Source organism: Sarcophilus harrisii, chromosome 4 (genome assembly GCF_902635505.1).
Source record: "Sarcophilus harrisii chromosome 4, mSarHar1.11, whole genome shotgun sequence".
Taxonomy (NCBI): domain Eukaryota; kingdom Metazoa; phylum Chordata; class Mammalia; order Dasyuromorphia; family Dasyuridae; genus Sarcophilus; species Sarcophilus harrisii.
In genome coordinates, this window is record NC_045429.1 from 327,742,910 (window position 1) to 327,755,631 (window position 12,722).

Here is a 12,722-nt window from a genome sequence, read left to right on the forward strand (position 1 = left end):
TTTGTAAAGTGTTTTGAAAATGAATACCTTATTGCTAAGTTTTGTTAGCTCTGGACTTCTTAATTGCTCTCAAGATTCCAAATCCTCAGCCACAAGAACGATGCAACATAGAAATAGGGAATCTCTCACCCTCTCCTAATCCCCAAAGACAATACAAATTTATCAGACCAAAGCACCATCAGACTTTCCAGCACCAGATCATCTGCCCAAGACAGCATGGCCTGGTTCATCTCAGTGCTTCCCCACCAGATCTTGTCAGTGCTTCATTCAGTTCTGATGCCCAGATGTAGCTGGCAAAGCAGTTCCCTAGTCACCTCTCCTCTTGGAGCTAGCATGCTTGGGCTCAGTAATGAGGAAGAGAACCGAGCACAAATCTGGGAGATCAGAGTCAGAAACAGCAGGAAAGTTGAGGCTTCCTCGTTCCAGGGGAAGAACTCAGAAGGGCAGATGCCACATGATGAGGCCAGCCCTTGTTGGTTCTCCTTCTACAGTGTTAGAATCACACAACTCACCACACGTGGCAAGTGCTTACCGACTGAAAATCCTCGAATCAGTGGTCAGAATAACTTGTAAAGGGCCACTAAGTGCTACAGTAGGTAGAGTCTCAAGCCTAAGGGCAGAAAGACCTGAGTTCAAAGTTTACCAATTTCTTGACTCTCAGTAAATCTCTTATCCAGGCTTGCCTCAATTTCCTCATCTGTAGAATGAGTTAGAGAAGGAAATGGCAAACTGCTCCGGTATCTCGGTCGAGAAAACCCCAATTGGGCTCACAGAGAGTCAAACACGACTGAACAACAACATACTAATTTGTCATGATGGGATCTTAGCTAACTCATCATGCCATAGGCTTAGTGTTAGCTCCTTAAGAGCAGAGAATGCCTCTGATTTGCTCTGTCTGATGCCCAGCACAGCCTCATACCCTCATAAACACGCATATCTCCAGTAAAGTCTGAAATATTGCAGAGTTAAGTTATATCTACAGATCTTTTGAAATATTAAAAACACCTTTCAAGTTTGCATTTTTCAGTCATGAAGAAATTCTTATCCTCTTGCCTTTTGGTTAAGGATTTTAGATCTGGGAAGACTGATAAGTTTAAGGAAAAAAATTTTGAGCAAGTTCTTAAAACTTTTTACTAAGCTACCCACTACACTGTTTATAATTAGGAAAGCTACATTTTCCATACAGAGGCAGCACATCCAGAGTTTCTTGTGCAATCAGAGCTTCTGCTTTGCAGATTAGCTGTTCTGCTCTACTAAATCACTAAGAAAAACCATGTGAGCCATATTGTAGATCCCTTGGAGTTGGGGGGAGGGGGAAAAGAGAGGAGACGCTGCTATACTGGTGCCCTCTACTGTTCAACAGTGCTTTCAAGAATCAGAGAAGGGGTTCTGATTGGACAGGAAAAAAATGTGTGGAGTATTTCAGAGCTTGGGTCTGAAAGGTTCCTTTTAATAAAAATCCAAAGCACAAGTGACTGAGGAAATCTGACCAGTAGTCTGCATGGAAACACAGATTTTATAAGAAGAGACCCAAATGCTAGTAGGTTGCAGGCTGATTTTATAGAAGCTGCCATCAAATTAGAGTATCATGACCACTGCTGCTATCTCTCCTCCCTTTTCCCCTATCCCAAGAATGCAGAGGGACTGTATTTTAGTTTTTCTCAATTAGATCCACTACTGGCAAAATGCTAAGAATCTGGTTATTGAATAAATACTACAAATTATTGTTAGCCAGCATGATTGCAGATAGTGTTGAGATATTGTAGTTAACATTAAGCTATATGTACTACAAATTTGGATTGCCATTTGGGGAAAACTTCAATAAAATAAAATGTGCCTGACAATAAAACCCTGATCTGCAATTGAGTCATGAATAACTTACAAAATGCTCTGTGCTCTTGCAGTGCCCTCAAGGTTATCATCATAAATAGTTAGCATTGTACCAGAAGGAGACAGAAATTTCTGGTTGAAAAGATGCCAAATAAACCATCTCATGTTGTTCATTCTAATAATTTGAAGGTTCCAACTAACTTTTGTCTCCCCCTTGGTGACTTCCAGGTACATGTCGGAGTTTTTCGTGCAGAGGAGTTAACGGCATGCGCTGGACTGACATCACCCAACTTCGTCCCCTTGTATGGTGCTGTGAAGGAAGGTCCCTGGATCAACATCTTTATGGAGCTTATGGAAGGTAAGAAAAAATGACTTGAGGCCCTTCCTCATCTTATAAGAGTACCTCTTTCTTTGCTTCTCGGAAGATGAGAACTTCTCTCATCCTCTTCAGTTCTTTGTTATGTTGTATCTCCCTTCCTTTGGTGGGAATTCTTTAATTAGCCTCTGATTGTTGCTACTCTACTTAGTTCCCTTCTTGACCAGCAGCTAAGACCATACTTTATTAGAGGGAGGGTCTTAGAGAAGAGGTTTATTTTTTGTATTTCACAGTCTAAAGACTAGAACTAATTTTTTTCCTCTTAGGTGGCTCACTGGGTCAGCTGATAAAACAGAAGGGCTGCCTCCCAGAAGACCGAGCCCTTTTTTACTTGGGCCAAGCCTTGGAAGGGCTGGAATATCTCCATACACGAAGGATTCTACATGGAGATGTGAAAGGTGAAAATCACAGTCTTGTCATCCTGACCTGGAGCTGGCTGAGTTCAGAGAATCTTTGGCCAGAAGTTCCTTGACTCCATTTTGCTGAATGATCTTCCTATTTTTTCCTTCCTTGCCAATCATCCTCTAATAAGATGTTCTTAACTGGAGTCTGTGAAGTTGTTATATTTTTTAAAAATATTTCCAGTATAATTTGTTTTCTTTGTAATCTTATGTATTTGATGTATTTAAAATGTTATTCTGAGAAGAAATCCATAGCTTTCACTTGACTTCTAAAGGGGCCCATCATAATCAACATTTATTATGTGCCATTATCAGCTATGTGCCAGGCACTACACTAAGTGTTGGGGATACAAAAAGAGGCAAAAGGCAAGAACCTACCTTTAAGGAGCTTACAATCAAATAGGGGTAGGTAACATGCAAATAAAAATACACAAAGCAAGCTGTATACAGGATTAACAGGAAATAACAGAGGGAAAGCTCTAGAACAGTTACCCCATAAATGTTAAGAACCTATTCTCTTGTCAAAGGGAACACATTTTTAGTGATCTTGACTCTCGACCATTGTAGCAAGTGGTATTGTTGGAGAATTGACAAGTCATCCTAAACATCTACAATCCCAGAACTAGATTTGGGAATGCTAAAAATGCACTTTACAAATTAGAATTTTGGAGACAATGCCATCAAAAGAGTATTTTGGGCACCCTTTTCCCCTTCTTTCCCTGCAGGCCAGCCTTTCCCTAATGGTACATCTGTGCCAAACTGACCAGCACCTCCTACACTGGAGTGATTGAAAGTAGCCCAGAATAAAATGAATGACAACAGAGCTTTGGGAGGGAAGTTTACAAAGTTTGAGTCAAATTTCAGTGTGAGCTATAACCTTCTCCCTTTTATGAGTAATAAAATTAGTTAGAAACATCCAAAACTGCTGTGAGTTAGCCAGAATGTGGCTCATTGGGGACTATACCAGGCTAGACTGGGGGTGGTTTGGAAATTGGCATCACTCTCCTCCCTGATCTTTGCCTTCTTTCTCTGGGCTCCCAACAGCTGACAATGTTCTCTTGTCCGGTGATGGCAGCCGGGCACTCCTCTGTGACTTTGGCCATTCTACCAGCTTACAGCCTGATGGCTTGGGAAAGTCCTTTCTTACAGGTAAGGCTCCTGTCAGGGCTCTTGGATTAACCCCACTTTTGCTTTGGTTTTAAATAGTAATTTATTTTTCCAAATACATGTAAAGATAGTTTTTAACATACATTTTTGTAAAACTTTGTGTTCTAAATTTTTCTCCCTCCTTCCCTTAACTCTCCCCTCCCCAAGACAGCAAGCAATCTGATATAGGTTAAATATGTGCAATTCTTTTCAATATATTTCCTTATTTGTCATGTTGTGCAAGAAAAATCAGACCAAAAAGGAAAAAACCACAAGAAAGAAAAAACAAACCAACAACAAAAAGGTGAAAATATTATTTCGATTCACATTCAGTCTCCATAGTTCTCCATAGTTCCCAAATCAATTGGAATTGCCTCGAATCACCGAATTGTTATGAAGAGCCTAAATCTATCAGAGTTGATCATCATATAATCCTATTGTTACTATGTACGATGTTCTCCCAGTTCTGCTTGCTTCACTCAGCATCAGTTCATGTAGGTGTTTCCAGGCTTTTCTGAGATCCTGCTAATCATTTCTTATAAAACAATAATAATCCATCACATTCATATACCATAACTTATTCAGCCATTCCCTCAACTAATGGGCATCCATTCAGTTTCTAGTTCTTTGCCACTACAAAAAGAGCTGCTCCAAACATTTTTACGCAAGTGGGACCTTTCTCCCTTTTTTTTTTTTTTTTACTATCTTTCTTGAATACAGACCCAATAGTAAGAATGATAGATCAAAGATTAACCCTACTTTTGTGACCACTAGTTAACTAAGTAACTAGTAGTATAAACAAAACTACAATTTTGGATTGACATACTTGAAGATATCTTTCCGTTCACCTAGATCCTGGATTTTAAAATGTGTTGATTTTGCCTGAAGAAAGCAAACTTAGCCATATTTGATCTTTTCTTATTCAGAAACTCATGTTGGGAATTCTAAGTATAAATTTTATTTTCATTATTTGACCACAACAACCACACTTTTAAAAAGCGCATTAAGAAGTTTACTACAGAGGTCAGAGACTATTAGAGACACAATTTCACCAGGCCCTAGGACAGATTGTACTGTATGCATTTTCACCAATTTGATTCATCAAATGTGAATTTCATTTAGAAGATTTATATCTTCAGAGTGCTTTTACATAGTTATTTTGAAGGAAGCCATGGGAGATCAGTAGGTGGTTATCTCCTCGGCCTCCTGCTTGCTAGAATTCTAAGAAATGATTTTACCCTTGTCCTTCCAGGGGACTACATCCCTGGCACAGAGACCCACATGGCCCCAGAAGTGGTGATGGGAAAATGCTGTGACTCAAAGGTAGACATCTGGAGCAGCTGCTGCATGATGCTGCACATGCTCAATGGATGTCATCCTTGGACCCAGTATTATAGTCGGCCTCTCTGCCTCAAGGTGAGTGATGATAGCATGTCCAGGAGTTGCCTGGATGGGTCAGAGATTCCCCCACCACCACACCCATGTGCCCTGATGGGTTCAGAACTGAAGGACATCCATTTTCCTGCTGCCTGATCCTTTTGTATCTCCATCTAGCATCATTCTCCTTTTAGGTAGAGCTTGCATAGGTCAAGCCATTACTTGTACCTTCAAGATCTCTGACTAGAGCCTAAGTTTTAACATTTTGACTCCAAAACAGAGTATAGTAAGAAGAAACTGAATATAGAGGATTTATTCCTCAAGACAAAGCCCACCCACTTTTCTTTCAAAATCTCACAGATTGCTAATGAGCCACCACCTGTGAGAGAGATTCCTCCTTCTTGCACACCTCTTACTGCTCAGGCCATCCAAGAAGGATTAGAGAAAGAACCTGTCCACAGGGCATCTGCCACAGAGTTAAGGAGAAAGATCTTTCTGGCATTGCAGCAAGGTAAGGAACTTAATACTTCTTCTTTTACTGGGCTATCACCTCCCCAAGCTAGGAAGCCTCTGAGATCAATTTGACAAAATCAACAGAATTCCCAAACTTTGTTGTTGACCTAGTCCACAAATACAGCATTCTATGGGCATATTCCTCCTGAGGAGCACTAACTGGGAATAAGGGGAGCTTTGGGAGCAAGGGAAGATTAGTTTACTCCTAAGAGTCTAAAACTGCATCTCTGGAGTGCTATTAACTGAGACCTTCTCCCTAGTATGTTCTGCCATTTCTTAATCATATAGTTAGCAGCATTAAAAGTAGAATTTTAAAAATTACTCTAATCACAAACAGATAAGTTTGAGTCTGAAGCATCCCCCAGCTCTGGAAACTACCTTGATTCCCTTCCCCATGAGCTTTTCTTTGTCTTCTTGTCAGCCTGTTCCCTAGCTCCCCCAATATGGAACTTTCTTAAAGATACCATTTCCAGGTACCTGAGGACCCATAGAAAAGTAGAAGTGTAATGTTTCACCTCTGTATGTATCCTTTATGTTTTTTTAGTGGGAGGTTTGAAAAGTCCTTGGAGAGGACAATATAAGGAACCAAGACAGTTGCCTTCAAACAAAGAGAATAGTCTAGAAACACTGGAATCCTTGTCTATGTCAAGTGAGCCCATCTCAGAGGCTCCAGGACCTGGACTGGCCACTGAAACAGTGGGTTTGACCACCAAACTTCAGCCACCTTTACCACCAGAGCCACCAGAGCGAAATAAATTGTTGCCTCTGAGGCTGAGCCAAGAGGAGTCTGGGACTTGGGAACTTCTGCCCCTTTCTTCCCTGGGCCACATCCCTGCCAAGAGCTTTGCTTCAGGGGAGCGAAAATCAACCTCTTCAGATGAGGAACTTCAGCAACTTGAGATAGGTAATGACCTTCTCTTGAGACAATCCAGGCCTGGTCACTGAGAGGGCCTGGTTCTGGGGTGGCCAGTTCTTCCTCCTTAGCTCAGTATTTTGTAGGTTCTCCTCTTAACACTCTCCAGTGAGATTTCCTGCTTTTGGCTCCTCTTTGAGTTCTTCCAAGGGTGGGGGGAGTAAGCCTATTCTGGTGATTTATACCTGGTCCTGCCTTTTTCTTGCAGAATTATTTCTGAACAGTCTGTCTCAGCCTTACTCCCTAGAGGAGCAGGAGCAAATGCTCTCTTGTCTCAGCATTGACAGCCTCTCCCTATCTGATGCTGGTGAGAAGGTAAAAAACTCATTTTCTAAGGACTGCTCTGGAGATAGGAGCCCTTCCTTGGCATAGATCAGAGTTTTAATAGTTCAGTTACTGGGTTGATGGCTTTCCATTCCTTGTTTTCTGTGTCGATTATGCACACAGTCTGGATCTCACAGGACAGGTTCATATTGGGAAATTAGGTTAATTGATTACTTGTAGAAGCTGGTGAATATCCTGTGTGTGAATAGAGGAAGAAAACAAGCAGATTCCCTTACTCCAAGTTTGTCCACATTTTCTTTAGTAATCAGAAGCTAGCATTTCACAGGGAAATTGTTTTAAGAAGATAGTCCAGTTTCAATTGATACAGAAGTGGGTCCAAATAACCCCAAAATATTACAGAATTGGTTTATTGGCCCTTATTCAGATAATTCGCCTTTCCCTTTATGTCAGGCCCTTCATGAGCCCCTGCACAAATCCTTGCAGGTTGAATAGTGTCAGCCTAGACCAGTGAACCCATCTGGAATTTTAACTGTTTCCCCGACAATTTTAGAAAGAAGATGACATCTTTCCCCAAAATGTGACAGACAGGAAATTAGTCTCAGCCCTGGGTTGTAATCGTAAGATAGGGAATAAGCAAGCTGACTTTGTCTCCTTTTGATTTCAGAACCTGTCCAAGGTTTCTCAAAGCTTACGAGAGAACTTCAGCTCTGGAATCCACTCGTGGAACAGTCAGGCAGATGGGCAGAGTTTCAGCTGGAATAACTTACTGGGGCGAAGTCGGCACACAGACATGCCCAGCTATTTCAATGGTAGGATCAATTGCCTGCCTAAGCTCAGGCTCCCTTGGCCCTACCTCTGGAGAATGACATTCGGTCTGCCCAAGAACATTGAGTTATTCATTTTTCCCTCTCCTGTTAGCTCACAGCAGCAGTAGTTTTCAGAACTTGATTCGCCTATTCAGAAAATGGACGAAAGCCCTCCTCCATCTCTGGCTTTTTCCAGCACAGGGGATTGGGAAAAATATTTTTCTCAATATTTTCTGAATTGTGGACTGAAATTTCTAGGGTATTGGAAGGACCCCAACTTAGATAAAGCAGACAATGTCTTCCACCCTAAAAGAGAGCCAAAAAGAGAAAATGATAAATTCATTCTATCCGCTGAGTAGGAAAGGAGAAAACAGGTCCCTTTGGAAGTGTCAACCCAGAGCTCAGTAATTCTTCTGTGTCTGCCATAATCCAGGACACTCTGCGGTTGTGCTTTGGCGCTGGAATCTTCAGGATGCTGATGCCAAACCACAGGGGGAGGGAGGAAAGGCAAGAAAAATGGCCCTCTTTTGAAAGTTGGCCCACAAGCCCAGTTTTGTGGCTTTGCAAATAAGACTTAGAAACTCCCATCAGCACATTAAAAATTTCCCCATCCCTTCCCAGTTACCACTGCCATACTGATGATATATCGAATTGTATAGGATCAGTAGTCAAGTCAGGCTCCATTGCAATGAGTTGTACTTTTAATTTTTTTTGTTGCCCACTGCCTGTGTAGTAGCCATTGGTTTGTTTTTACATCTATACTAACCTGCATCTAAATTGGAATGTGTATTTTTGTGTCCATAATACCCTGAAAGCCAATTGTGGCTCTTCATGTTTGAGAGCCACGTATCAGCAGAAAATTCCTGGGAGAAAAGCAGTCATGTAGTTTTAGGCATAGTCTCTTGGGTTTTCTTCCATGGTAAAAGGTAAATTTCCTTTTTCCCTCAAGTGTGGGAACCCATAGGTGATTATAAAGTAATCGTGACAGAAGGTTTGAACTTTATTCCTTCCCATTCTCTCCCAGCTTTAAAGACCCTAAGTCTTGGGGCTTCTCTCCCTACTCATGGTCATATGTCTTTCAGGTGTGAAAGTTCAAATCCAGTCCCTAAATGGTGAGCATCTGCATATACGAGAGTTCCACCGAACCAAGGTGGGAGACATTGCCACGGGAATCAGCAGCCAGGTAAGATGGCAGAGACCACCTCCGGACACGGTCATAAATAAAAAAGTGGGAAGCCCCAACAGAACAGACATTAATGGGGCACGCCTTTGCTGGCTGTCTCTGGTCAGAGATGGGAAAGTATAGGAGAATGGACCAAACACTTTCTGAGTGTAATAGGACAAACCTTGCTTCCCAAGAGCTTTTGTTCTTCATGGGGGCACAAGGTAGCCTGACTTGCTTTGACGCTGAATGCCTCTTTTGAGTCCACTCTGTCCTTCACTGTGATTTCCAGATCCCTGCTTCCGCATTCAGCCTGGTGACCAAGGACGGGAAGCCCATACACTATGACATGGAGGTACCTGACTCGGGCATCGACCTGCAGTGCACCCTGGCTCCTGACTGCAGCTTCGGTTGGACCTGGAGGGTCAAGCATGGTCAGCTGGAGAATAGGCCCTAACTTACTTCCTCCTAGCCGCAGCGCTTGGGATCCTAGAAATCAGCCTTGGGAGGCTGTGCCAGCTTTTGATTCCATCTGAAGAGATGGACTTGGCTTTCCCCAAGGGACTTAGCATCTCCTAATAGGGATGAAAGCTGGGACTTGGAAACTTCTGGCGGTCCACCCAGTAATCCCACCTGTGTGATGGAGAAGCAGCATGTGTAGTCATCTTCACTTGAGTCCTGACTCAAGGAATCGGTATGGGCAGTGCTGTTTGTGGAGGAGGAAGATGTTAAAATCTTCCTTCCTAGGAATAGAAAGGAGTTTCCTCTCTTGGCAGAGGAGAGATGGCGTGGCATATTCTGCAGTAGTGAATCACCTTGGAGCAACAGGGAAAGAGCAGCCTTGGCTAGAGTTGTTGAAGGGAAATGTGGGACAGCCACTTTGCCCTGCTTTCCTCCCAGCAGTTAGGTGTGAACAGGATGGCTTTCCAAAAGGTGCTCCTCTTTTCCAGTTACAGGAACTAGTGAGGAAGATGGGGTACTCCCTTAAGCAAAAAGACTGAGGCGTTCCATTTTTGCTCCCTTCTGGCCAGGCCACATTCCACCTACTCCCCTTCATGCTGCAGTTTGGGCCTTGCAATGATACCCAATCTTCTCTGTCTCTCTTCCTATTTTAAAATGAGAGACTTTCAGATACAAAGAAATCCTAAAGGCATAAATCTCCCCTTATTAGAATTGTTTTGGAGGGGTAGGCTGTATATCTATTTGAGAAAGTATTTGTGTGACATGAGTCTCAGTAGAACTGAGCCTGTCTGAATTCCACAATATCTAATGCATGTTTTCTGTTCCATTGGCAGTTGATAAATGGCCTATTTAGTGAATTTCTCTTCCCACTTACCTTCCATCATGGAAACCAGGTTGAATACAGTTTCTGGTGAGAGTGTGTTTGAGAAGTCCATTACTGTCCCAGGTAGTGGAGTTAGCATCACGCAGTTTCAGAGTTCCCTTCATGTACAGCTGAACTGGGATTGACTGAGGATGGAGAGAAAACCAAGTTCTGTTCTCAGCTCTACTAATGACTCTGTGACCTTCGGCTCATAAGTCTCCCCAGTTTACTCATATGTAAAAATGGTTGCAGTATCCTTCCTTTCTAAGGATGTGGTGGCAATGTAGTGAGATAGTATCAAAGCACTTTGCTTCATGAAGTGTCCCCCAAAATGCCAAGTAAATTATTGGTTGTAGCTGGCAGAGCTTTGGCCCCTGGATTCCATTGAGGTGCGGTATTCCTCTCAGCAAGGATCTAGTGGAGCAGGTCAGGGTGCTAAGGTGCCTTTTTGGGGCCAGCCAGCTGAGGCCATATTCCTTCCAAGCACTGAGAGCAGCACTTTGGTGCACTTTGGTCCTCATGCAGACTTTTTTCTCAAAGCACTTTGGGGCATTACTGCTCCCTTTGAGGGCAAATCAGTTTCCGTATGTCCTCCACTTTTTATTTTTACACTTCAGATGATTGTAAAGCTCTAAGCAGAATGAATTACAAGATTTCCCACCGACTCCACCCTGATTCCCCAGCTGCCCAGAAGAGGGGCTGAAAAGACTTTAGCCTTTGTCAGGGGCAGAGCAAGGCCTAAGAATCTTCTGGCCCCTGCCCCTTTCCCATTATGACCATTGCATCCTTCCCATGTAGCATTAAGCCAACTGTGAACTGTTTACATTTAGGAGGAGGGGCAGTCACGGCCCCAGTGGCCCCACAGCTACTCTGCCATGGGAGTCTCCTCACCCTGGCCTTCTCCCTTGAACCTTGTATTCTACAGATGGGTCCATCATAGGATACTGAACCCCCTCCAAAGGCTCTGGCATGCTGTGTTCTGTGTTATCATGGGGATAGGGGTGGAGGGGTCTGAGAGTCCTGAAGCCTGACAGTGAATTGTGAATGAGCCTCAACACGTTCAGCGGAAAGTCTGAAGTTAGATGACCTTGTTTCAAATCCTGTCTCTGCCCTTTATGTGTATAATGCCGTGAATGTCCCTCAGGCTCTCTGACCTTTGGTCTCCTCGTCTGTAAAATGAAGCTAGGTTAATAAATGGCCTGAGGTCCCTTCTAGCTCTAAATCTATGACTCAGGCATGTGAAGAACATCTTAAGGTCCTTAAGATGCTGCTCCACAAAAAGAAGGGGGCAGTAACACATTCTGGGGGCCCAAATTTGTCAAATCCGTCTCCCTGAGTGCAGCCCTGAGATCCCCCAAATGCCAGTAGACACTTCTGGTAGAGTCTTTTGCTGCCCAGGACACATTTCATCCAAACATGAAACAAGTACCTCAGTCTCATTACTGCCCTCCTCGCATCACCGGCATCAGTGTCTACAAACCTCAACTGAAATGTGTGCACAGCTCTTCAGAGTTGGACTCTAAGTCTTGCCTTCAAAAAAAATAAAAGTTTGGAATGGTGATTATTTTCCTAAACAAGTATGTCTCCTCTCCTTTGTACGTGAGACCTTGTTGCTTCTCTTGGCAGCTGACCCGAAACCTCCTTTAACCTCTGGGTGGAGTCTTTCTAGACTATTCCCTGAATAGATGCAAGGGGTGTTTTCAGTGTCTTTATGTTGTGCCCTTCCCCACTTCTATGGCAGAGTCTAGAACTCCATGCATGCATGCCATGCCAGGTGCTCCACCCAGCAGCAGGGAAGTCCCTGGAAACCGTCCAACCCCAGCCGGGAGGAGAGCAGGCTGACATGGGACCAACACACCTAGTGGCCTAAATGCCTGGTCCTCCCAACCAAAAGGAGCCCAGCAGCGAGCATCCAGGACTAAGGGAGGAGGAGGAGGAGACAGCTGCCAGGGCGGGAGAGAAAGGGGCACAGAGCACGCTTCCCAGCACAGACTTCCCACCTCTGCAGCCGCCCGCCTGAGGAGAACGGCAGAGGGAGCCCAGAGTCCTGCCTGGTGTGTGCTGTCCAGTTTCTTAGAGCTGGGAGCTAGCCCACTGTGGCTCAGTTCTGTCAGTCTGAGAACCCCTCTTGTAGGCAGTGTCTGAAAGCAGGGGACCAACAGAATGGCTGCCTGGAGGCACCGAGTTCTCTCCGTCAATGGATGATAAATTTGAACTGGGTCTGAGACCCTGAAAACACCAAGTGGAAGAGGGAAGATTCTGCCCCGCAACTCCGGGATTTATCCAGTCTTGGAAAGGACTGGAAACTGAGTCAGGAAGACGAATTCAGATTCCCTCCGAAACCCTAACTGTGTGGCAATGAGCCACTCCAGACCTCGGGGCATCTACGCGTGTGTATGTGTGTTCACTCCTTCCTTCCAGGGCGTGCGTCTCTGGATGAGCCACTGGGGGCCCTGGAGTGCAAAGTCCATGGAGGTGTGACTCCCCTAGGAACCAAAGCCCTGAAGCCCCAGCTGCACCGACGTCCTTTGAGCAAAGTAACCAACCCCTGCAGAAGCAGGAAGTCTCTCTCTCACACACACACACACA

General features: G+C 44.0%; 1 protein-coding gene across 2 annotated transcripts in view; it reads left to right on the forward strand.

Moving 5' to 3' along the window:
• MAP3K14 (mitogen-activated protein kinase kinase kinase 14) overlaps window positions 1-11,731 on the forward strand; it is a 46,694-nt gene extending 34,963 nt beyond the window's left edge. Inside the window, exons 7-16 of one of the 2 annotated variants that reach the window (XM_031965988.1) lie at window positions 2,059-2,188; window positions 2,473-2,604; window positions 3,652-3,756; window positions 5,006-5,169; window positions 5,491-5,641; window positions 6,188-6,547; window positions 6,765-6,871; window positions 7,506-7,650; window positions 8,730-8,830; window positions 9,102-11,731. In XM_031965988.1, coding sequence (XP_031821848.1) covers window positions 2,059-2,188; window positions 2,473-2,604; window positions 3,652-3,756; window positions 5,006-5,169; window positions 5,491-5,641; window positions 6,188-6,547; window positions 6,765-6,871; window positions 7,506-7,650; window positions 8,730-8,830; window positions 9,102-9,266 — 1,560 coding nt within the window. In that variant the 3' untranslated portion in view covers window positions 9,267-11,731. The remainder of the gene's footprint in view (window positions 1-2,058; window positions 2,189-2,472; window positions 2,605-3,651; window positions 3,757-5,005; window positions 5,170-5,490; window positions 5,642-6,187; window positions 6,548-6,764; window positions 6,872-7,505; window positions 7,651-8,729; window positions 8,831-9,101) is intronic. The other variant, XM_003768435.4, reaches the window with a different exon arrangement.
• Window positions 11,732-12,722: the final 991 nt, after the last annotated feature.